The 25,688-nt window shown below is 35.3% G+C and overlaps 3 protein-coding genes and 1 pseudogene across 20 annotated transcripts; 1 reads left to right on the top strand and 3 right to left on the bottom strand.

Moving 5' to 3' along the window:
• LOC110657347 (histidine kinase 5) lies at window positions 1–5,989 on the top strand. Of its 3 annotated transcripts, XM_058146150.1 has the most exons (13): window positions 7–344; window positions 1,143–2,023; window positions 2,276–2,332; window positions 2,466–2,693; window positions 2,784–2,877; window positions 2,977–3,314; window positions 3,401–3,450; window positions 3,592–3,929; window positions 4,078–4,181; window positions 4,304–4,430; window positions 4,797–5,080; window positions 5,304–5,483; window positions 5,660–5,989. In XM_058146150.1, exons 2-13 carry the CDS (start codon window positions 1,274–1,276, stop codon window positions 5,780–5,782), a joined length of 2,673 nt encoding a protein of 890 aa, XP_058002133.1. In that variant the 5' UTR covers window positions 7–344; window positions 1,143–1,273; the 3' UTR covers window positions 5,783–5,989. The 3 variants fall into 3 exon arrangements, with proteins under 3 accessions (XP_021670209.2, XP_058002133.1, XP_021670210.2); XM_021814517.2 differs by having other exon boundaries at window positions 1–344; window positions 4,304–5,080; window positions 5,660–5,900; XM_021814518.2 differs by having other exon boundaries at window positions 1,138–2,023; window positions 4,304–5,080; window positions 5,660–5,900.
• A 237-nt stretch (window positions 5,990–6,226) lies between these two features.
• Window positions 6,227–12,312, bottom strand: LOC110657279 (glutamate receptor 2.8-like; annotated as a pseudogene).
• A 1,329-nt stretch (window positions 12,313–13,641) lies between these two features.
• LOC110657348 (transcription initiation factor TFIID subunit 10) lies at window positions 13,642–16,153 on the bottom strand. Its single transcript, XM_021814519.2, has 6 exons — window positions 15,934–16,153; window positions 15,775–15,839; window positions 14,989–15,051; window positions 14,392–14,449; window positions 14,261–14,311; window positions 13,642–13,859 (listed from the first exon to the last, which is right to left on the bottom strand). Exons 1-6 carry the CDS (start codon window positions 16,033–16,035, stop codon window positions 13,779–13,781), a joined length of 420 nt encoding a protein of 139 aa, XP_021670211.2. The 5' UTR covers window positions 16,036–16,153; the 3' UTR covers window positions 13,642–13,778.
• A 684-nt stretch (window positions 16,154–16,837) lies between these two features.
• On the bottom strand, window positions 16,838–22,279 carry LOC110657280 (uncharacterized protein At1g32220, chloroplastic). Of its 16 annotated transcripts, none has more exons than XM_058146149.1 (10): window positions 21,862–22,279; window positions 21,450–21,559; window positions 21,267–21,355; window positions 20,733–20,788; window positions 20,588–20,640; window positions 19,959–20,052; window positions 19,219–19,298; window positions 18,250–18,292; window positions 17,766–17,857; window positions 16,838–17,334 (listed from the first exon to the last, which is right to left on the bottom strand). In XM_058146149.1, the coding sequence occupies exons 1-10, from the start codon at window positions 21,929–21,931 to the stop codon at window positions 17,155–17,157; spliced, it is 867 nt and encodes a 288-aa protein (XP_058002132.1). In that variant the 5' UTR covers window positions 21,932–22,279; the 3' UTR covers window positions 16,838–17,154. The 16 variants fall into 16 exon arrangements, 6 of the variants coding, with proteins under 6 accessions (XP_058002132.1, XP_058002131.1, XP_058002130.1 ...); XM_058146148.1 differs by having other exon boundaries at window positions 21,267–21,338; window positions 21,876–22,274; XM_058146147.1 differs by having other exon boundaries at window positions 21,267–21,338; window positions 21,450–21,773; window positions 21,876–22,259.
• Between the last annotated feature and the right edge of the window lie 3,409 nt (window positions 22,280–25,688).

Raw genomic sequence — 25,688 nt, 5'->3', positions numbered from 1 at the left:
AAAGAAAGAAAGGAAGAAACCTCCTCCTTTTTCTCCTGATTTTTGCAGAGAGGAGACTCTGAATGTAGCCTCAATAACAAACACATATAGAATTCAGAGACAGAAGGAGAAAGACTCATTTGACCTCCAAATGCACATGGCTTCTTGGGCTTCTCTTCTCCCCACATTATTTTTGTTTTTCCTTTCCCTCACAGGCTCTCCTCTCTCTCAGTGGTTAACCATTTTCTTTTTAAAATATCATTGATAAACTATTGACTCAGCAGTTGAGCAGATTCCTCAGATCTACGGTGAACAACTTTCTGCTTATTCTCCTACCAAACCTCCCATTTCTTTTCTACTCCAAGGTTAGCTCCTTCTTTTGATTCAATTCTCTGCTTCTGGGATTGGAATTTCATTTGATTTTAGTCCAAAAACAAGAATTTCAACTTCTGGCTCTGTTTTCTTTACATATCACTTGCTCTGCTTCATGGGTTTCTTTCTGTTTGGTCATTTATGTTTAAGCTTTATACTTTGGAATTCTGGAGAATTACACATTTTGAGTTTAGTAATTTTTTTTCTCATAATGACGTCTTAAGTTGTAAAAAAAAGATTTTCTTTTGTTAATGGCGGATTAAATACTGTTATGAAGTCTTGGTTTTGAATTCAATGATAGGATTTTGAATCAAAGATCCTCCTTTAGTAGTTCTGTCTTGGAACTTGAAATGAAACAATTCTATGACTATCTTAATTGATCAATTCATTAACTACTCTGTTTTACAATAATTAGTCATTTTTATAACTTCATTTACCTCGATTTTAATGTTATGTTCATTGTTAAGTGGCATATTTACTAGATTTTGAAGCAGCTTATTTCAATGATAACATGTTATTTTCCCTTGGAATTTATAATTGGAAATTAAATTCATCTCACATTAGTTCATAGCTTCTGGATTGTAATTTGTCTATAAGGATTAAACATTGCCTGGCTAAGAAGGGCTTGAACACTTATGTGCTCAGCTAAGAGATATTTTCACATTGGTTTGCCTTGTAGTTGTATTCCTGCAGTACTTGATAGGATTTTTTCTTTTGTTATAAAATTCTTCATCAAGATTTTGTGAGATGATACATATTTTTTTTGTTAATTTGTTGTTTGTTAAGTTCAGGGTGTGATTAAAGTGGAGCTTGTCCAGGATTATCTGTTATAATATTAGTGAAGGGTTTAAAAATTGTTGCATTGGAATTGGTTCAGATGCATAGACTGCTGCATGTCGCATGGTTCTTGTCTATTTTATAGATGGATAAAGTGGATTTAAGTGAGTCAAAGTTCAATAAGATGGAGAACAATCAAATTGATCAAATTGAAGACATGGACACTGAAGTTGTTCCTTCAATGTGGCCTGAAGATATTGATAGTGAAAAGCCATACAATGTAGAAAAACCAGGAGGGGATCAAGATATGTTGGAGGAAGTTACTATAGTTGAGGAGCCAAGTATAATTGATTTCCGCCGTCTTATAGAGCTAACCAGTTACACTGACAAGGGCTCTTCTCAGCTAGCATACCTTGTAAAACAATGGGAATATCAGCAGGTAACCGCTGTCCGCCTTCTCAGAGAAGAGCTTGACATTCTAAGCCAGCAAAGGCAGGAAGTTGAGCTAAAAAAATTGGAGATATTGGAAAAATTTCGGTTTGAGGAAGAAGGATATGGTGGTGATAAACGTCCAATATCTATATTGGATGAAGTTATTGATATATATCAAGATCTTCCCCGAAGAAAAAAAGATTTCATTACTCCAAACAAGAAAGTAGAAATAGATGCAGAATATGACACTGTTGCATACTGGAAGCAGCGAGCCATTCATTTGGAGAAATTGTTGGAAGCCAGCATCCAGAGGGAGCAATCACTCATTGAGAAGTTACAGGAAAGTGTAAAAAATTTGGAAAGGCAGTCTTCCCCAGTAGAAGAATTATCCCAGATTCTGAAAAGAGCAGACAATTTCTTACATTTTATACTTCAAAATGCTCCTGTTGTCATGGGTCATCAGGTAATCATGACTCAAGTGGTGTAAATTCTGTTACTGCTGCCTTAAAAAGATGTTTCATAGTGACATTTTGCTTTTGGCATTGGAGCTTTTCACATGCATATGGCTGCTTGAGTTTTAAGACCTCCTGTTTTGCTGTAGTGGTATAATACAGTGTTTCAACTTGCAGCTGAATTATTGTTTCAACTTTCTATGCTGTTACTCTTTATCTTTTATTAGATGAAAAGGCTTTTTCCTAAGAATCTTTTCTTTCAGGATAAAGAGTTAAGATATCGCTTTATCTACAATCATTTTCCAAGTTTGCAAGGAGAGGTAATAAATTGAAACTTGTACCTTTTTCTCTTGGTGTAGGGGTGTTTTCCTTCTTGAAGTTTCTGTTGTTTCCACAGAATTGTTTGCTTGAGTGAAGCTAGAATACTGACATTTTCCTCCATTTCTTTTCCAGGACATTTTGGGAAAGACTGATATGGAAATTTTTACAGGAGCAGGAGTTAAGGAATCACAAGATTTCAAGAGAGAAGTTCTTGAAAAAGGATTGCCTGCAAAGAGGGAAATTACATTTGAGACAGAATTATTTGGGTTGAAGACATTTTTGATTTACGTGGAACCTGTATTTAGCAAGTCAGGGGAGACGATTGGGATAAATTATATGGGAATGGATGTAACCGACCAGGTAAATTAATTCCTTTTCAAGGTTGTTCAAGACAACATCTTTCTTTATCCTGAAAAGTAATGGGGATTTATTCTTCTGATTGTACAACAGGTAAGGAAAAGAGAAAAGATGGCAAAGCTTCGAGAAGAGATTGCAGTACAGAAAGCAAAAGAAACAGAACTGAATAAAACAATCCATATAACAGGTTCATTTATTTGATGAAAATATTTCTGGTGACTAGTTCTGCTTGTGTTGATTTCCCGAGAAGAATTCCCTCTGATCTTACTTTATTACGAATTTGCAGAGGAGACAATGCGTGCAAAACAAATGCTAGCAACCATGTCTCATGAGATAAGATCTCCTCTTTCTGGGGTTGTAAGCATGGCTGAGATTCTTTCCACCACAAACCTTGACCGTGAGCAAAGACAACTACTCAATGTCATGATATCTTCAGGGGATCTCGTCCTTCAACTTATAAATGACATACTTGACCTTTCCAAGGTTGAGTCTGGTGTTATGAAATTGGAAGCCACAAAATTCCATCCAAGAGAGGTAGTAAAGCATGTACTCCAAACAGCTGCTGCTTCACTGCAAAAGATTCTGATCTTGGAAGGACGCATATCTGATGATGTTCCTATTGAGGTGAGAAACAGATACCGTGTAGACTTTAAAGTGTAGTTCCTGTCTTCTAATTGGGTTTCACTATATTAATTCTGCATGGATTTCAGGTCATTGGAGATGTTCTAAGGATTCGACAAATCCTCACTAACTTGATCAGGTAATGAATTACATAGCATTAAAAATTTTTGTTTGAAGATTATTATATTGATTGTGTTAGCATTCGGTATGTTTATATGCTGGAGCAGAGCAAAACTGTTTGCGATTTTGATCCTTTACTGTTGCTTCTGTTTTTTCACAGCAATGCAATCAAGTTTACCCATGAAGGGAAGGTAGGGATAAACCTTTATGTGGTACCAGATCCATGTTTTGGAAAAGCGGAAGGAAACCATCAGAAGTCATCTGTTGGTCGTTCAACCACAAATGTATCAAAAGAGGATAAATGCACATTGGCATCTCAAACTAACAATGATCAAAATGGTTCCCACACTCCTCGTCAAAATCATTCGCTTGATGATGAACCTAGAACTCCGGCTAGAAATGAAAACACGATGGAAGGAGATAAACAGGAGGATCAATTACCAGAAACAGTTGTGTGGCTATGCTGTGATGTTTATGACACTGGAATTGGAATACCAGGTAGACAACTTCATGCTTGACTCCATCTCTAAGAATGGATTTTTCTTTTTTTGTTTTTTGTTAGTTTAATGTTCTAGCTTTCTTTTACAGTTTCAAGTCATCTCGATTATAGAAGTACTAATTACATTTTCTTGGTATCATGTAACAGAAAATGCCTTACCTACTCTATTTAAAAAATACATGCAAGTCAGTGCAGACCATGCTCGAAAATATGGAGGGACAGGCCTGGGACTTGCAATATGCAAACAGCTGGTGAAGTCGTCTTACCATCAGAAGTTCTTCTGCTTATGCACTTGCATGCCAAATTACAGTGGTTTATAAGAATACAGAATTTTCAGACTATATTCTGAAGAAATTTCTTTGTATTTGGTTAGGTTGAGCTGATGGGTGGCCGTCTAACTGTGTCTAGCAGAGTGAACTGTGGGTCTACTTTCACATTTGTTTCACCATACAAGGTATCACCAATGTGTGATTCTTCTGATGATGCTGATGAGCTATCAGGTATTACTGATCATGATGCTGCATTAGAGGATGAAACTGATGGATACTTTTTGTTCCAACCACGTACTTTGGGCTCTCTATTCTCTTCCAATGGATCCACCAGGACTCAAAAATTACTACCACACAATATGGGCTATGTTAAGAACGGATTCTCAGACAATCCTTACTCATTTCCCTCTCATAATGTTAGATCAAAAGAGACAGCCTCTGTTGAGGATGCCTGTTCTACAGTTGAAGTTGCTGCGCCATTATCTGAACCTGAAAGTTCTTGTAGTCACAGTCCGGAACCTGCTAATGAGAATGTAGTTTGTAGAAACAAGCACTTTCAAGATGACACAAATAATCAATGGCAAACTTCTCATGCAGAATGTAGCAGAGAAGCCGATGCAAGGCCAAAGACAAGTGAACCCAAAGGATCAAGTCAGGCACAGGAGAAATCTGAAATAAGTTCTCAGTGCACAACTGGAAACAGTCCACAAGTGCAAACATCAAAATTACAGCCTAAGATCCTTCTTGTAGAAGACAATAAGATTAATGTAATGGTGACTCGATCAATGATGAAGCAATTAGGCCATAGCATGGATGTTGTTAACAATGGAGTTGAAGCTGTGCGTGCAGTTCAATGCAATTGCTATGATCTCATTTTGATGGTAATTTCTAGGCTCCTGAAATTTATTTTGTTGGAAATTCTTTTACTTTTCCACGTCTGAGGATGCATGCACAAGCAAAACATAAACTATTTTGGCTTTCTATGAAGCGAGGAAAAAAAGTTGAGGAAAACTAAGATGGTTTTAGTTTTAAAGATGCTGTTAGTTTGAATTGAACACTTGCCTGAAAGTTTTTGGTAATGGTCTTATCGTATTAATTTTGCAGGATGTCTGCATGCCAGTTATGGATGGCCTTCAAGCCACTAGACTGATTCGTTCTTTTGAAGCAACTGGCAGTTGGGATGCAGCAATTAAGGCTGGAATTGAATTGTGTTTACCTTCCTCAAATTCATTACAAGATACACAAGGTTCCATGCCTTCTACCAAGCGGACCCCTATAATTGCAGTACGCTCTTCCACTCCTTATAGCCTTTGAAATTGTTGCTGTGCTATTGTTTCCGATTCATGAATTAATCTTGCCTGTTAGTTTTTCCCAGTGCATGCTTAGGATCAAACAATACATGTAGAACATTAGAAATAGCTTAGTACAGTAAACTAATAAATTTATTTGGCCAAATGCAGATGACTGCAAATTCATTGTCAGAGAGTGCAGAGGAATGTTATGCAAATGGTATGGATTCATTTATCTCAAAGCCTGTCACCTTTCAAAAGATAAAAGAGTGTTTTGAACAATATTTTCCATGATATCTTCTGTAAATTTATGTTTGTATATATGAATGACAAAGCGCTAGGAACGTTTTGTAATCACTGTATCAAGTTCTTTGTAGCCATTAGCATCTCAATAGAAATCAAGTTGTATAAATCCAGTTTAACCCTTTTTTTGTCTTTTTGGTCCAACAAAATTTTCCCATGCTAATGAAGGTTTAGAAGGTAATTGGATCCCTTCGACAATTAGAAGCTTTCCTATAACATATGGTCATTTTGTCTATTAGTATCAATTCTAATTCAAATATATTAGTATTCCACTTCAAGCAAACGCAATATCTTAATTGTGCAGAGGATGCGTATTAATTGAAATATTAACCCGCTGGTTTTATGTACATTTCTTGACGGTGCTATTCCTATATAACTATATAAGCAAAAAATTATACAGATAGTTGCTATGCCACGAAACGTTTTCATTTTCCCTTGATTTTTTTGGTTGTTTTGCTGCTATTTTATTTAATTTTACTGAACTAACAAACTAAAGATCAAGGGACTTAGTTTCAATGCGCAATAAAATTAATGTTACGGATCTATAAATCCTTAGTTTTCAGGGTGTCTCATGATTTGTGTTGGCAAGCTAACTCATTATTTTGCAATTACTCTTGAGGTGCTTGCCCTTGCCCATCCGGATTTGGATCATCATATTCTGCTGCAGGAGTCCCCTGTTCAACAGGGAAGTTTTTTGTGGACTGAAAAGATCCTTGGACTTGGAGCACCCATACTAGGTGGAAGATTAACCTCATTTGATTCACTCTTCCTGAAAGCATGCGATTCCATCTCCTTTTGGTCGAAGATTCTAAACAAATCAATAATTCTACTTAATATCAAAGCTTTCGTATCAGAGGGCACCTTCAACACTTGCCTCTGTTCGCAGACGAAGGTGGCTGCAAATGTCATTAGAGCTAATGGTGAAACTATTCCAGCAATTAAAAATAAGCCCCAGAAACGATGGAGACAAGGCTATTAGAAGAAACAGAGGTGCTGGCATCTGGACAGCTGCTGCTTTGCTTGCCAAACCATGCTTGCTCAATTTCCTTCATTTTATCTACCTCTGTCACGTTCAAGATTGCCCTTGAAACGTCAGGTACCAGAGGTGATCCTTTACGGAAGGCCTGAAACTAAGAAAACAAACGAAACCCATAGCAGAAACAAAAATTGTATATGCACAGGCAGAACATACATGAGAGTGACATAGAAGAAGAGATAGCGATATCAACTAGGTTCGACCCTGCTGAAAATACATTACTTGAATTCCTGAGTATGCGTAAACTAGCCCGAAAATCCTTCTTACCATAACAAAGAAGGGATAGGGGCCCGAAAATCCTTCTTACCATAACAAAGAAGGGATAGGGAAATTACAAATCCGAAGCCATCAGTCTTAAGAAGTGGGTTCAACCATTGTATACTTGGAGCAACAATGTGCCAGAAAAAGCTTTATTTATGGCACTTCGTCAAAGGCAGCGACAATGCCACCATTTCCAATTCCTTTTGTGGAAAGTTCGCTCAATTCTTCATCAGTATTGTACGGCTTGAGCTTGGATTCTTCGAAATCCAAGCGTTTCAAGATTCCAAAAATAAATGAACCATCCTGATAGCCCACATGTTGTCCATTTCTAATAAGCTGATTTACATCTGTTACAGTGGGCAGCAGCTGCTGGACTGTGAGAAGACTAGTTAAACTGGCGGTGTAGCTTTGTGTGAGAATCAATACACGAAATACCATATGATTACTACTGTTCTAGCCAGGTTGCTAACCACTTTTTTCCTTATAATAATAATTAGAAAGTATGAAGAATAAAGGGTGTAGTTAGTTAGGTCTGTAAATACAAAAGGAAAAGGGACCTTACGATGGGAAAACACCATGGTTGAGAAGGAAAACCAGAAACTAGTGCCAGCTTGATGTGAAGGAGGTCCTCTGAAGTCTTCATTTATTCTGTGTTCAAGAACCCAGACCACAAACCCAAGGAAGAAAAAGAAAGAGAAGGTTGTTACACAAAGGTCCCATGTTAGAGGCTTCAAGAAAACCCATGCATTTTTACTCTTGTTGTCTCTGATTGGCACTATCATTGATACCACTGATTCAGTGTAAGGCAATGTGAAGTCCACATACAATGATCTGTTGGCGGTTATTGTGGTATCCCCCACAGCAGCATCAAAATTCTGTTATTGCAGTAATATAGAAAAAAAAATACCCATTAAAGAAAAAGATTGAGATTTTCTGTAACACCCCAAAAATTTTAAATTTATTATTTTATGAGTAATATTGATATTTTAATTTTATTTAAATTTTAAGAAATTATTTGAGATTTTTCGAATTTTAAAAATCGGGTTCGATTTTCCGAAAATATAAACTTTGATGATTTTTAAAAATTTATTTAAAGACCACGTGGCAAAACTAAAAATATATTTAGAGTCTACAAATTTTTCTGAGTTTTCTGAAATTTTTTCGGAATTTTTGGACCTCGTTTTCGATCTCAAAGCAGAGTAAAAATTCAAAATTTTGTATTCTGAATCAAACCGGACCGGATCGGACCGATTGAATCGGACCGACCTTTCTTCTTCCTTTTCTTCCTCTCCCGCGCGCATTTTTCCTCCTCTCTTCCTCTCCCGTTTTCTCTCTCCTCCCTCCTCCCCTTGTTGTGCCGCCGCCTCTCCAGCCATCCCAGCTCGCTGGCGCGCCGCCCCACCCCTTCCCCACGGCCGGCCGACGCCCCAGGCAGCCGGAAAACGCGCGCGAACTCCCCCTTGCACGCGCGTGACTCTTCGTCTTCCCGGCCGAAATTCGGCCGATCCGACCACCAATCGGACGGGGCCTTGTGTCTAAATCCATCTACTCGTCGAGAGCTTTCCATAGACACCAAGAACGCCGAGATCCATCAAGCTGTTTGTCCAATTTTTGCCCAGGAAGTTTTAGCCCATTTTGACTTTTGGGCTAGATTTCTCGCAAACCATGAACCCCACGAGAAAATCGAGAGTACCAGAGCGCTCCACTCGTCGAGAGCTTCGCGGCGATATAAATTTTAAATTTTTCCGACATCGTTTTTTGGTGGGCCCCATGGAACTTTGTAGTGTTTTTCCAAGTATTAAATGAGTTTAGAAAATTTCGTAAAATTTATGTACTAACCCCCGTGTTGTGGGCTTCGTGTAGGTATTTTCAATTCGTGGAAATTCGACAGTTGTCTAGGTCTGTGAATTTCCGGCCAGACAGATCGACTACCGAAAAAAAAGTCTCCGAATTGAATCGAGGCTTTGGCTACCCCTCCATTGTCAGACGTCCCGAGCGCTTTCTTGAAGTCGGAATCGGCAAAGGTAAACCCGAATCTTGCTTTTTCGTAATTTTCTAGTGCTTAAATAGGATTAAAAATCCATAAAATATTCATGGTAGCTCAGAAAATTTTGATTCTTTTTGCAATAGCCTAGTAATATTGCTAAGGACAGCGGGACAAAGTTTTAGAATTTTTAGAGCTTGTTTGGGCAGTTTTTGCAAAAAAAATAATCAATTATAAGGACTAAATTGAAATTTTACATATTGTGATGGATGATTGATTTGATGGGCCCAGGAGGGGCTGTGTGATGTGATTGAGTTGTGGATATGTGGATTGTGAATATAGAAGTGTGTTTTGAGCCCTTTTGCAGGCTGGGTAGGTCCTAGGTATAGGGGAGACTCTGCCGGATTTTCGGTACAACTTAGGACGTATTTGATCTTTTCTTGATTTGTATTGAGTCATTTGTATTAAATAATTGTAATATAATTGTCAGGTGACCCGGGACAGCCTTCTTCCTCCGCCCAGCCGCCACAATGATTGCTGTCAAGTCTGTGAGTAAAATATTAATTTTAATTGTAATTTCACTATTATTATATGTTCAAGCATGCCCATGCGTCACTTGTATGCATATATCTATGTAGATAAACTTTAGACACGATTTATGTTGTATTCATAACTGTGAAAGTGCCATGTATGTTGTTGTGATAATTTGGAGCAGTGTGCATGCGTTGGCGTGCATGTGATGTGGTGTGGACTATGGATAGGACGGGTAGACACGGCTTGAGATCTTCGCTGGGACCCGGTCCTTCGGGGGTAGTCACGGCTTGAGTTCTTCGCTGGGACCCCGATTTGGTATATTAAGCAAAAGTCCGGCTTGAGTTCTTCGCTGGCACATGTTGGATTTAAGAGAGCTGTATAGAGGATCAGCTCTCATATATTATGATTGATATTATTGGGTGTGTGAGTGCACCAAATTAACTTTTTGCTGTTATGATGTGAATTTATTGCTGATGTTGCATTTCACTCCACATGGTGCATTAGTTTTAGATAGTTATAGAGATTATGGTTAAAATTGCTATTTTACTCTCTGAGTCAAACGCTCACTCCTGTTCAATATTTTTCCAGGCCACAGGAGGATATTTTGAGGTTAACCTGCTTTTCTACCTCGCAGGTTATTTATTCATGTTTGTGTAATTTTATAAATTTATAGAATTTCTACATGTGTTAGAAATATTCATTTAAATTGGGTCTGTAATATAAATTGTTATTTTGGACCTGTAAACTTATTATTCTATGCATGCCGATGGACTGGATGAGGGAGCAGAGCTCCCATTTATTTTATGATTTTATGATGATATGAGTATGTGGAGGGTGAGCTGAGCTCCCAAATTGATTATTTATTGTGTTTACAGGTCGGGTGAGTAAAAAACTCCCCGTTGAAAGGTCCATTTTATGGTCGGACTCTGTCCGGTTGATTTCTTGAAATTGGGCCCAAATGGGCTTTAGAGTTGGGTTAATGAATAGTTAGGCTTACTACCGGCCTCGGGGGCTTTAGGCTGGCCCAGGTCCTAGTGCCGGTCCGGCCCATAGGTTGTGTCATGACATCTTCTATTTTCTTTTCTCTTCTTTTTGGTCAAGGATTAGAAGATTTACCTACCCCTAAGTTTAATTGATAAACCATATCGTTATAAGTTCCTGCACTTTCACCATCAGGTTTGACAAAGGGAATGTATTCATAAGTCAAAGCATAAGGTAATTGTTTTATTACAGCTTCAAAAACATCTATGCAATAGCCTGTGACTGTTGTGGAATTAGTAATAGGATCTCTTTTCACCTTTACGATTGATAAATGCCATGGTTTATTGGCACAACTACTCGTAGCTTCTTCCCATTTGTTGGAATCTCCCAGTCCTTAGGACCAGAAGTTGAATCCCCTGGCCATATAACAGGTGCAAGAATGGACTTAGAGTTAGAAGTGGAATGCAAACTTGTGTTTGTTTTCGAATTCAATTTTTTGACAAGTCCATTTCCAGGAGTCCAAAATCCAAGCTCTCTTTCTCCATCGCCAATCACATTAACTATTTGGAAAGCTGAAGTTGGTAGCTGCCTATTAACAAAAAGGTAATCTCCTGTAAGGTCTTTGAAGCTAGTATTTGATAATGCTTGAGGAATTTTTGGACCATTTGGAGAGATCCCAAGAGTTGCAAGATCAGTTGAATGATTGCCAGAAACATTTGCCTTTCGTAAGCCGAAGTTTACAGTCCCAACGTCCTCAATTGCCAGGGCCAATGCAATTGTAGCATCATAGGCCAATAGTCCATAAATGTTCAGTTCAGCATCAACTATGCTAGGATTTTCTTTCTGAAATTTTCTTTTCCATCGAACCCTAAAATTTTCCAGTGCTTTAGTTTTTGGAACGTAAGCATTAACACCCAATACTCCTTGCATTGAATCAATCACCAGAGGAGTTAGTGATCTCAAGTAATCAGTCATCCCATCAGTAATTATCCAAACATAGCCTTCACTCATCATTCCAACCTCTCTTGCATCGACAAAAAGCCGAGAGCCAAGAGAAGGTGTCATTTGCGCAATTAAAACTCTAGTTTGATGGTCATTAACTTGTAAAGCTCTTCCATGATTTGATCATCAGTGGCCACCGAGAAATGTCACTCCGATAAGGGAAATGGGTATCAATTGCTTGCAAAGGATCAGTTAGATAAGGCATAATTCCCTGGCCATATTCGTTATCTTCGTAGATGGGCACAGTTTCTCTCCATCCAAAGGCTTCAACTATTGCACTAAAGGCGTTCACTTAAGTCATTTTGTGTAGCTCTGAAAAAGTATGGATTCCTAATGGAAGTAAGAGAAGGACTTGATGCAGAATATGAGATGATGGGTACCAGAGCCTTTTCTCCAATCAACGACAAAACCAACCTGCATAGATGTTATTGGCCCTAAGAATATTGTTCGCACTTCCACAATTTTTTGTCGAGTCTAGAGCTGTGTTTTGGAGGAAGAATAGAGAGAAGAATGGATTCATTTTTTAAACATTATCCGTTATAAATCTAAGATACAAATATGATAAGATTTTAGGGAGAATTCTATTATTTACATGTAGAAAGAAACAAGAAAAAGGAAGGTAGTTTTATACTTAAATTTAACATTGGAGTGGCTAAGTGATTATGCAGGATGTAGCAGAGATTAGAGTTATATATCATACTACGTTATTACATATCTTAGCATGTTATTTTTATGTGGTTTGAATTGTAAATTTGTCATTTTAACTCGATCGAAAGTTTCACGCTGTAATTCGATTGGAACCTTAGAAATCTTATTAAATGATTAAAAAGTGAAAAACTTCATATTTTCACATTAGAATCAAACTTTTTTTTTTTTCTATTTTCTTTTCAAAATCGAATTGAAATCATATAAATTCATTATTAGACCCCTTAAATTTTATTTTTAAGATGAATAATATAAAAAGCCAATTGACATTAATGCTCAATTAGGTACAAAAGACAATATTGATATATTTGAAAAAATAAATTTAATAATCCAATGAAGTGTATTTTATTATTATTATTGTTTTAATAAGAGATTATGGAAATAAGAATTTTATTATTATTATTGTTTTAATAAGAGATTATGGAAATAAGAACTCAAACTTGACGTCGTCATGTAAATAATACCCTTTAGTAGCCACTAAACTAAGCCAATCATAAGTTTCCCTTTCTTGAAAATTTTGCACTTTTTTCAAACCTAAAAAACAAACAGAATTTTAGAATTCTTCTATGGGATAAATATTTTTATACATACTTCTTCTTATTGATTTATACCATACTCTATTCTTGTAAGATGATATACACTAATAGCCACACTCGGTGCTACATCATAGGCACATTGCAAACGCAAATAATTGTAATTATATACATATTGAGCCTGTTTGTCATTACTGTTGAGAAAATCATTTTTTTAAATAAACTAGTTAGAGAGTATTAAAAAATAATTTAAAATTAAATTTAATAAATTTTAACCCTAAGAACACTGAAATAACAAAATAACCTTTTTCAAACTGCTTCTTTCAATAACATCTAAAATAATATTTTTATTTAGAAAAACAGTTTCGGTCCTTCAAACTCGGACACAATGCCAAACAGCACATAAAATGATAACAATAGAATGCCAATCTTGCATATATATATATATATATAACTTAATTTCGAGGAAACAAATGGTTAAGTTACAAATTTGATAATTAGTAAAAATTATGAAAGACTAGGAAGGTATGTATTCCACGATGGCTTTTATTACATTTAAAGCAACCTTAATTAAACAATAATTACATCTTAATTTCATTTCTTTTGAATTATAGGAGACATTGAAGGATGAGTAAAATCTTCTCATTCAAGAGAAATGATAAGAAAGAGAAATGTAATCTTATCATGTTGTTCCAGGTTGGACAGGCTCGGCTCCTTTAATGATAATAAAGTCTTTTATCATGCCATAGCAATAGGAGCAGTTAAAACCTTACCAACTGTTCTGTTAAGTGTCAGAACCTCAACATATAATAGCTAGACATCAAATATATATCATAATAAATCTTTAAATGAAAACTATCAGACTACAGAAAGGCGATGTGTTGTACAAACAAGAATGTATAACGACTTAACATGTAAACAAATGCAAAAAACTTGTAAATCCAAGCCAGGTTACTCATCTCTTGAAGCAGGATCCATTCCGGTTGATGGGCTATCAGCAAAATACTCCTGGTGCTTCACATTCACGCCGTACTGCTCATTCAGTAGTGAAAAGAATCACAGTTAAATATTAGAAAAACAAGTATTGTAGGGAGATAAATTAAGTGTCAACTTACAATTGCATTTACTCAGGATAGTGAAGCCATTTCTATCCCTCAATCAAGCTGCTAGTATATTTATATGCACTTAAAACAATCTCATCTTACATTATTAAAATACTATCTCATTTTGACCCAAAATCATGCACAATTATAATAATGAAATGAATATATACAGCAGAATGAGCTACACTTAGTAGTTGCTCAGCTATCACACAAATTAATAATCATCACCATTCCACATTTAATCCTCTAGCTAAAATGAGATATTACAGTCAGGAACAGCACACAACATGGTCTCTCCAAACATAAATGAGAAAATGTTTTAGTGCTTACATCACGCAGAGCCTTGGACAGGTCCTCCATGGTCAAGATTGGGCGCTTATCCTGTTCATACAAAATGTTAAGACTGGCTAAATAATATTGCCTCGCAAAAACATAAGATTGTTATAGGACCATTTTACCACCTTTTGCTGCTTCTCTCTTTTGTCTTTGACTACTGCTGATTGACGAGCCCTGCATTGCCTACAAGAGGATGCATGAGAGAGATCATTCTCTATCCCTATGACTTAGGCACTGAAAAACTAATGTAATATCACTAATTAAGGAGGCTGAAAATCTGGAATTGATGCCCCTTGGACATAATATGAGTACAGAAATGAGCCCATTTGAGTAACATGCTTTTGTTCAGAGCATAACACAGGTTGCAGGTTGCAACAACCCCTGAACTCAATTGCCGCACATTAAATCTAGCCACTTGGGTCAAGTCAAGGACCATAACATGCTAGAACATGATTTATTCCACATTTCCCTTGAAAAAACATAAAAATTGTTAATAATCTTATATTTAAAGATATAAACGTATGTTTCACCATGTTCATCAGCTGCTGCCCCTAAACCTCTTCGAAACTTCAGATAACTCTTAACAATTTTGCATATATTCAAGACTAAAATAAAAGCCCTTGATTTGAACCCACTACATGATGTCAGTGATGACAATGTATTACCACCAAATCATAATGCTTGTTAAAGCGAGTGAACAGATAAGGAAAATAAAAACATACAACAGTGCATCGCCTGCAACCTCTGCAACGAACTTCTGAGTAGCAACAGCTACTAATCTAATTCTGCAGAAAGAGAATATTGCCAACATAATCCACCAAAATAGATAGATATATAAGATTCACTCCCTCTATAAAATGATTATACTAGAATCTGAAGATTCTCACTCCAACAAGAAGAAAAATTGAATATTTAATAACCGGAAAATTCTCGGCATTCAAAATATAATCTAATTCACGTAAATTCATACAATAATTTTACAAAAAGCTATAGCTTCTCAGTTCTAGATAATTCTAATCATTAATTTATAATGAGATAACAAAGGCAAAAAAATGTCATACAACAAGGGAATAATACAATAATAGCGTTGGCAGAATGGGATACCCAGCAAAACAATTAGCAAATATTTTAGAAAATAGTCCCCGTAAGAATTTGGGCAGTACATGATTTCATTGCTTCCTAGAACAATCCACTCCACTCACTTGGAACGGGAGATTAAAAAAAAAAAAAAAAAGAAACCCCTCAGGATTGCAAATCAAACCCTAATTGTAACTTAAATAATTCTCCAATAATCCCAATTATTACAAAGACCAAATGCATAAGTACTGCAAACTATATTTCATAAAGCTAAAAATTTGATGCCGCCACGTTAACAAACCCATTCAAACTGACTAACCCAGAAAGATTTCAAACTTTCTATCAGAAAAAGCACAGAAATCATTAGCTAATTTAATTAGTTGTCACGAAAAATTATCGCGGGAAAGAAATAGAGAGTAAGGAGCACCTACAATCGAACATCAGGACATTGAAACCCACTCTTAGCTAGGTAATGCTCCACCAATTCATCGGGTATCTGAAAATCAAATTAGCCAATGGATAAACAAAAACTATATAGAAAAAGAGCTAAAATTCGAGAATTCCAGGAAGAGAACAAAAGGGGAAATTACAGTGGGAGTGTAATCCATTAAGGAAGAGAGGAATTCAGTGAGAGCTGCATCATCGTCGTGCCTAGCATCGTTGGATTGCTGGGTGTTATTAGTATGGTTCATTTTTCTCGGGCTTTCTGCGTCACTGAGGAATGGAACCTACCAGGTATCTAATACGGGGCTTTGAGACTGTTTTGAACCTGTCACTAATGCTTAGCTTGAAAATTTTAGACGTAATGTATGAATTTGCAAAGTAATAAATATGCTTATAAATAAGGTTCAAAATTTTTATAAATTTTAACTAGTGTATTTTATTTTTTATTATATTATTTTATTTTATTTTAAAAAATCTTATAGTTAAATAGAATATTGAATTTCTATTTTTAATTTTTTAAATTAAATATAATATCAATTTAAATCATTTAATTATTATAAATTAAATTACTATAAATAATTTATTTATTTTATTCTAAATTAAATAAATTTTATCATCATGAGTTCTTAATTTTACTCTAATATCATTATAAAGTTAATTTTTTTTATTAACTTGAAAAAATTACATAAATTTAAAACCAATTCCAATGATTTTGATTTTTTCCAATGATTATTTAAGTGATAAAATATAATTTGAAGATTAATTTAATTTTTTAAATAAAAAATTAAATTATATTCATATTTAAAAACAAGTTATAAAGTACTCCAATAAAAATGACTATTTATCATTTGATCATTAATAATTTAAAATAAAAATAAATTCTACAAAAAATTCTAGAGATTTTGCGATTAAATGATAGAGATTTCAAACAAATTTATAAATAAATCGAATTGGTAATTTTGATACTAGATTGAAATTCAGTTTAAAACAAAATCAACTGTTTTACTGTTAAAATAATCGAAGTAGGAGAAAGGACCAAAAGCAGCAAAATACTTGAAAAAGAACTCTCATACGAGGATTGGATTTTTCAAGTTTAACCTTACAACCTTGAGATAACTCTAATACCATTAAACTTTCCATCGTTGATTTACAAGAATTGATTGTTGCTAAGGAGATATATGAATAGAAGAATTTCCAAAATAATGTTCATCTAACTCTAACTATTCTGTGCTCTTCATTTATTTTTTATAAACCCACAGAAGCCTTAACAATAACAGCTTAAAATTCAGACTTCTGTGGTACGGTTTTCTAAGTTAATATCCAAGACTCTCAAAGGAATGGGGGGAAAAGAAAGCAACTCAACCAATCTATTTTGACCTTTGCTGGGTATAGCGTAATATTCCATATACATATATGATTCCTGGAGGAAAAACAGGATCACTTGCTGCCCTTACTGCAACTTTTGCCACTGCACTCACATTGACAGGAGGAGTGAATAGGGGTCCAAGAAGCGGAAGCTGCTTCAGTGGTTTTGCATGTTGAAGAACCTGCCGTCACAAAATAATAGGAACAAATGATAATCCATCAGATCAGGCACCATGTTTCTGAGGTTGTAGATTATCTGCATTGCATTTTCAAGCATTTTATGCTGGACAAACGGTAAGTGGGAATCAAACAGTCCTCAGGCTTGATTTCAGAAAAATTTGTAGCTCATATTTTCAAAACAAACAATATGAAACTTTGAGTGCTCTCTTCCCCTCAAAACTTATACAAAATCTATGAAATGGGGGAAAGAAGAGTATAGTAATTATTGAGAATCTATAAAGCTAGGAAAAACCCTGTGGTCAGATACTCAACTCAACTAAACCTTTATCCCAAAAATTTAATCACATTCATTTTCATATCTACTGTCCAGCATAAACGAGTAGGGGGAAATCTAATAGTACCAACAAATATACAAGAAAGCATGAATAGTTACCATTTCCATTGGAGAACCAATTAAGCCTAGAGGTAACTTCATGCTTCCAACACTGCAAGTCCCATAAATAAACCCAGGCCTGAGAATCACTCCTGAAAAAGGACAAAAAAACATTTCTCCAATAGTGTGTCCCATTATAGCAAGAACAATATTAAATGATTGTTATACTGTGCTGTTCAGCTAAAGGAAATTGACAAGTATTATCAGCAAATACACTAGTGACACACCACTACAATATTTTATATAAGCCTGATTAAGGTTGCTGACATACCATAAATGAGATACATAAATAATTATTGCATTTGGCAAGAGAAAATTTTCATGGCTGTAATAAATAATTATTGCATTTGGCAAGAGAAAATTTTCATGGCTCTAACTCAAAACCTTTTACAAGTCTTCCAAACCTTCAGTTCTTTCAGAAGTGCAAACAAAAATGTCAGGGAAGAAACTATACATAGCTTATAAGATGGAGAGAAATTTTTACCTCCGTAAGGAAACTTTGTCAGTAACTCTGTTTCAGCAGCTCTCTACTTCAAAGAGGAAAAGTAACAATTTCCCATGAGACTTGTTAGAATAAAAGGTAACCAGTATCATGACTACTCTTAAAGGGATAAAGATTACGTTTGATAGAGCGCAATGTAATCAATTATGTAATGCAATCAAAATTGTAATGCAATGTAATTGTCATTACATCTCTCTGTTTGGTTGCAAAATAAAAATATAAGTAGTGTAATGTAATGATAATTTTTATTTTAATATTTAATTTATTCATAATGTTAAAAATAAGTGGTAATGATTGCTGTGATTGGTAATTGATTTTGTAGTGGCTAAGTGGTGGTAAAGTATGGTAGCGGTAGCGGTAGCGGTAGCGGTAGCAGCCAAGTGATGGTAGAGATGATAATAACCAAGTGATGGTGATAGTGATGGTAGTAATAAGATAGTGGTGATGGTGATGGTGATGGTGATGGTGATGGTGATGGTGATGGTGACAGAGTAAGAGTAATAGTGGCAGTGATGACAGAGTAGAGCAGTGGTGATAGTAGTAGTGGTAGCGAGTAGTGGAAATGGCACTGATGATAGCATTGATAATAAATAAAAGTCAAATCAAGTAATCATGATTATATCCATTTTTTGTATGTAATGATCATTATGTTTATAATTGATTATGTCATATAATTATCATTCCATTACGTTAAATTTTTTTATATTACCAAATAATGCAATAAAAAATGCAATGCAAGCATGATTACATTACAATTTTGATTATAGCATACCAAAGATGGCCAAAGTGGTTAACATAAAGCAATTGAAATCAACCCTTGTTCCAGAGAATAAAGATAGTAATCAAGAAGTTAAAACAACTGTAGAATAACATAATTTCAGCTCTCCAAATCAACTACATATTTCCAATAATAAGTGAAAATCAGCAATAAACCAATAATCAACATAGTACCTTTCCCTCATAATATCCTTGCAGCAAGTAGTTGGCCAAACCAAAGTCAGCAGCAGATATATAAACAAATCTTTTTACACCTACAGACAAAAATGTCAAGCCCATCATCCAAGCAAATACAGTAAGTGCAAGCGAGAATTAAAAGAAATTGATACAGGCATGCATCTAGAAATCTATTACTACGAGAAAAAAGGGACTGCCAACATCTCTTGAATTGCCAATAGTCTACGTTGGATTGTCCATAACAATTAATTGGTAAGGATCAGACGCAAGGAAGATGTAGCAAAAACCATAAAATGATGCAGTAGCAAAATAGTATGCATCCAGCATCCCTAAGGTGGACAAGGAAAGAAGCATGTAAGAAGCAGAAAGAATCATGTAAAAAACATAGCACTTGGAATTGCACAATTTCCCCAAAGGAAAATACCAACACAGCTGTAGCCCTACATGATGCCTCCAAGCATGCCCTTAACCAAGAGTTTTCTATGAGCAATGCGTTATAGGATAACTTTATAGTTGACATCAAGCTTCAGATGGAATTGCTTTTATCAAGTAAGGATCCATTTTACAAATCTCCAATATCAATGAGTGGGTCAACTTCAAATAAAATATGATTTCCTATTAAAGTCATGTCGTTAGTCTTATGCTTCTTGGGCTTTTATTTTGTACCACATATAGCTGCTTTGACTCAACAGAAGGGTAGAATGGCAATAAAAACTTCAGCTACCTAATATCCATACCTTGTTCTGAAGCAGATCTTATTGCATTGATGTTTGCTCTTCCATTAATCTTATACATATAAGAGTGTGAGCCAAAACCACCAACACAGGAAATCTAGAAAGGCAATTTAATTTAGCAATTAGACCAGATAGTCATTAAAAAATAAGACTAGATAAAGTCCGCAATGAGAGTATTAGAGAAAAGGTATGAGTGGTGCCAATTGAGGAAAAATTGAGAGAATGGAGATTAAGGTGGTTTGGTCATGTGAAGCGTAGGCATACGGAGGCTCCAGTTAGACAAGTACAATACATTAGGTTAGAGAAAAAATGGGTAGACCTAAATTGATTTGGAGGAGAGTAGTACAACATGATCTAGAAGCATTATACATTTCTGAGGATTTAACCCAAAATCGTTTAGAGTGGGGAAAATAAATCCATATAGCCGACCCCAAATTTTTTGGATAAAAGCTTAGTTGAGTTGAGTTGAGTTGAGTCGAGTCGAGTCGAGTCATTAAAAAATAACAAATATATTATAATAAAATCCTGTACAGAAAAAATTGGTTGTTACGTAGGCAGATGGACGCTAAAACTTTTGGATTGACTCTCCTGGTGGATAAGCTAAACTATTGTAATTGTAAGAGGTAACATACAATGGCAGAAACCCCATTAAGAGCTTCCTTCCATGAATTAGGTGAAAGATCTCCTGGCAAAAGATAATCAATGCCAGAAAAAGTTTAGAGGCAACATAACATCTCAAAAATAAGATTAGCAAAAGTACTACAAAAGAAAGCAAACCTTGAAGCCAGGTTACAGCATTAGCCCAGGAATCACGTATTGATGACCTACCAGATCTGAAAGGAAGGGGAAAAAAAAGATTAATATTGAAGAACCAAGAAAGAAAAGATGTTATGCACTTCTTTGTATCATGAAGTAGAGGCCAACACTGCTCAAGTACAACAAACATCTCCAAAACCCAATAATGTAACATAACTTTAAATTCCAAAATTGAATACTGTAAGCAGCTAGTAGTTTTTCTCTAGGTAGCTTTTGTAGCATTGTCAACAAACAGATCAAGAAAAATAGGAGAGATAAGAAAGTGTATATAATTGAACAGTCCCAATGAATCTTAATGAAGAAGCCAGAAGCAACAAAGTTCCTCAGAAGAGGCTTCAGAGGTATTATTAAGGACCCCATTGCAATAAAAACAAGGCATTTTCACTGGTGAGCATCATCCAATAACACTTTAGCATCAACAGGCATGAATTCTGAAAAAACGTCAATGACAATAAAAGGCAACAGATGAATTGTAACTGTTGGAAAGCATAATACCTGCTAAGGCTAGCAACAGATAAACCACGATCCAAAGCTTCTCTACAAATATGAGAGCCAACAAAACCATTTCTACCCAACACAAGCAACTAAATTGAATGGTATATAGGTCAAATGTTCAAAAGCAGCGAAAGATATCGAAAGGACCAAAAGTGATAGTATACAATTCTCAGTGCACCATACCTTTTCCGTTGGTGGTGGAGGGACATCTACTGTCTCTGCTTCCTCGACTTTGAAGCGTTCATCAACCTTACCAGAATCAGTTGAGAGAAACCTCGCATTCCTGGATGCAGCTATTGTACCGTTTTGGAAAAATAAAGAAAAGTCTCAGAGAACTTCACATCCCCGCACTTGGTGACACTACAAACTTCAATCTCTCATAACCAAAATGCAAAAGATCAAAACCGTAGAAAATCCAGTTTCACTTCAATTTCCCTCAATTTTGCCATCGCTAATGCGCACCCAAAATCTAATTTCTACGATATTCGCCACATTCAATCATAATACCTAAGCAAATTCAATGTAACTCTAAATTGACATCTCCACAACAATATCTATGAATAAAATTTCCAAAAAGAAGGAACTAAAGAACGACAAGAAAGAGCATACCATAGCCTGGAGAGGGATGATCTTGAATGGATCAACCGTGACACAACTGCCGTCATTTGATATATCTGATAATGTCTTTTCTTAAACTTGTCTGATCAACGACAAGAGCTTAGGTTTTTCAAGGGCTTGCTTTGAGCTCCGGGCCTCCAGCTCCTGTGCTTTGGTATTCCGCTACTAGAAAAGGAGAAAAATGATTCCCGTCCACATCGCGCATAATGAAGCTAACAGATCGCAATGGCAGACGTATACGGTTTTGATTAGGGACGGACAGATCTGTGATCCAAATTCCAAATGGACTGGGATTTATTCCACTTAGCCCAGTGTTGAGCACCCTGCGACACCGGAAAGTTTTGCCTTATCAGGAGCTCCGCTGACAAAACCGATGAATCTACAAGCCCAAATGAAGAACTGATCTGGGCCGTCTCTGGTTCGTAGTACTTCTAAATATCACCTATCCTCATTTTGGTTGATCCAGCCCAACTAATTCTTTCATCAACTTTTTACAAGTGGGCTAAGAGGCAGCCTACAGAGTGTATGGGCAGAGTCTTTTTTTTATTTTCTTTTCTTCTTTTTTTAATAGAAAGTGTATTCTACAACCAACCCTTGGCCATCTTGGAAAGTTTGAGAACTCCAAGAGGCAAATAATAAGACTGAATTCCCCAAGCTCAAATGCAGAATATTATCATTCTAGAGGCTCAGTATTATCATTTGTTGGCCAACAGATCATTTACTACAGGTATAGCACTTCATCCAAAGTTGCATGAATCCTTTCATTCCTTACTATTTCTTACTATTTTTTGAAGTGTGATGGCACACCTGAGGAAGTTGAAGAGTTTTCCTTGAACCTGTCATCCGGTGAAGTTTCCTTTAGGTTAGAAAAGACGATAGTCCTTTTTGGCTTTTACAGCCTATGATCATCCCTATTAAGTGGATATTTTGAACTTGGGATATGCATAGTGAGATCTCAATGTACATGCAACATATGAGCAGCTGAGCAGCCCCGTTAATTCTGAGGATTGAAATGAAAGATTAAGAATCTATTCAAAATTAAGTGAATAAACAAGGTGGTACATGCATTCTTGTGGCTGTAAATTGAATATTGTATTTTTTTTTACTTTGCTTTGCTTTTTTTCGTGTTTTCTCTCCCCCTTTTTTATAAGGTTTCAACCCTCCTTTTTGCTGTATTTTTCGACAGCTTACCTATGTCCCTCTGGGTAGGAGGAGACTCTCTATTTTTCCATGTCCAATGTGTGGGTTCCCTCCTCATGCTGGGTGGGTTGTATATATTCTTGCTTTTGGGTTGTCGGCAGCCGCGCATCAACGCAGAGGAACTTTTGAGCGGATGCTTTGTTTGAGCTCTTGATAAGCTCAATGTTTTTTCTTTGTGATTTGTGTTTGAGTTATGTTTTATGCATGTCACTACCATGGCTAAGGTTTCTTGTGTTCTTCCTTGTTCTTGCTTTGGTAATGTGTTGTAGGATACTGAAAATCAGGCATCAGCGCTATTTCTAGGTTCGATGGCGAGACGGCGTGCTTCTGAGAGAAGGTATCTTGTTGGGTTTAGAGTTAGCCAGTAAGGTGCTAGTGGGTCACCGAGAGTTTTGCCTCCTCTGTCCTCCGACTGTTTTGCATGATATTTTGTTTGTTCTTGTTTTTTCTTGGCCTGAGGTTTGAGTTTGACCTCCTTTGAAATCTAGAAAATGACAATGACTGGAGAGTTTCGCTGTTCTTCAATTGGAAAATAGAGGTTCTCTATTTTCTTCTCGCCATTAGTGGCTTTGGTTGTCATCTACGAGATCAACAATGGGCTAACTGGGTGTGGCATTCTGTGTTGCTGTTTTCCTTCTAATCAAAGTGTATGAGTTGGATTCCCTATTGCAGTTTTGGAGCTTTTGTACCTTAGGTTGTCCTTAGATGGGCTAAGTAACTGAAGTTATTGTGAACCCTTCTCCTGTAATTGGATCTCAGGCCTTTTTAAACAATAAAACATCCACACACACATATATAAGAATATTCAACGGTTTTCAGGTTATATATACTTTATATTTGATGCGTAATTAATTGTGATAACTTGCTCATATTCTTATAACGGAAATTATTCAGTACTTTAAACTTGTAATCTTTAATAATTATATGGGATTCATTTCTTGTATTTTAAAGAAAATTAATTTTATATAAATACAAGATATATTATTTTTTAACACATGATTTGCACTTTGGATAAATACTTCCTCTCTCTATTGAATTATTTCATTTCATTTCAATTTCTATTTCTCTCAAGTAGTTAAGCTAATTTTCAGTAGAAGATGTGAATCGTCTTAGAATACCAACACCACTAAGACATTCATCATCAATGAGAGAAGCCAACCAAGCCAAGCCAAAGTGGGCAATAAATTCATCTATTTATGTCATAGACCCACCCAAGTTGGGGAACAAATGCTCCCTCATATATTCTGTGTTGTGAAAAGTGATTCCAACACCAAATCTTTAAGAAAAGCTCCTTCTTTTTTTTAAGAAGAAGAGTGGGGTGGGGTGGGGTGGCGTGGGGCGTGTGAATAGGGGTGAGGAGATTTTTGTCTGAATCAAAAAATTGAATTGAATCGAGTCAATTCGGTTCAATCAGTTCAGTTTTAAAATTCAATCAGTTCAGTTTTAAAATTCAATCAGTTTCGGTTTATAAATTTTGATAATTTTAGTTAATCGGTTCGGTTCGATTATTTTTATAAAAAAAATCAAAAAAACAAAACCAAACTGAAATTACTTTTATATATATATATATATATATATATATTAAAGAAACCCTAACAATTTTTAGTTCTAATTTGATTTTTGAGTTTTAATTTATAAGTTTTTTTTTAATGCTTTTGTTATTGAGATTTAATGTTGAAAATATGAAATCTTACAAAATTCGATTTGATCAGTTTAAAACAGAACCGAACCGATACTTATTTGATTTAGTTTGATTTGATTGTCTCTTATTGATTAATTTGGTTTGATTTTTAAAATTTTTGATTTTTAATTTTTAGTTTTACCAATTTAGTTCGATTCGGAACTGAATCGAGCGTTTGCACACCTCTAGGTGTGAATTATCCAAGTGGGTCATCCACTATTGGTGTGTTTCAATTTCTGTTGTTAATTATATCATTACCAACAATTTCTATGACGATGATGCAAAATGATTTTATTCTCTTCTTTCATTATCAGATTGCTTTTCATCAATAAAAGCAAACAGGGTCGCCACAAAGACGTTAGATTAGTGGTAATCAACAATATATATTATGGGGTCTATCTAATTAACATCTACCCTTACCTCCACTTTGGGTGCATCCAATAGGTTTTTGGTGGATAATTAAATTAACCAATAAATTAATATAAATAAATTCATGTTGTCAATGTATATATTGTGATGTAAATATCTTGCATACAAATTAATTATTAGAGTTTAAATGAAGGTGACAAATGAGTTGATTCAGTTTTTTTTTTTTTTTAATTTTTTTAAGCAAATTAAAATCGATTCATTTTAATTGACATAGGTTATTTATTCAGTCAATATGTAGAAAAAATAATTTCTGTTAAATTCAAGCCATCAATTTATGAATTATGGCTTGTTTTTGATAATTTTTATAGCTCATTCTTAAATTTTATTTTATGTTTTGTTTTTCATAAATTAATTTTAATTTATTATTAAAAATCTTTAAATTTTAATTTTATTTTATGAAAATTCTCTATAATAGCAAAATTTCAAATTAAAAAAAATTTCTCTAAATTACAGTGTGATTTTTAAAAACGCACTTTCAGTTCTTCTCAATGAAG

The sequence above is a fragment of the Hevea brasiliensis genome, chromosome 4 (assembly GCF_030052815.1).
Source record: "Hevea brasiliensis isolate MT/VB/25A 57/8 chromosome 4, ASM3005281v1, whole genome shotgun sequence".
Taxonomy (NCBI): domain Eukaryota; kingdom Viridiplantae; phylum Streptophyta; class Magnoliopsida; order Malpighiales; family Euphorbiaceae; genus Hevea; species Hevea brasiliensis.
The sequence above is the reverse complement of the archived record's forward strand: the minus strand, read 5'-3'. Positions and strand labels throughout refer to the sequence as shown.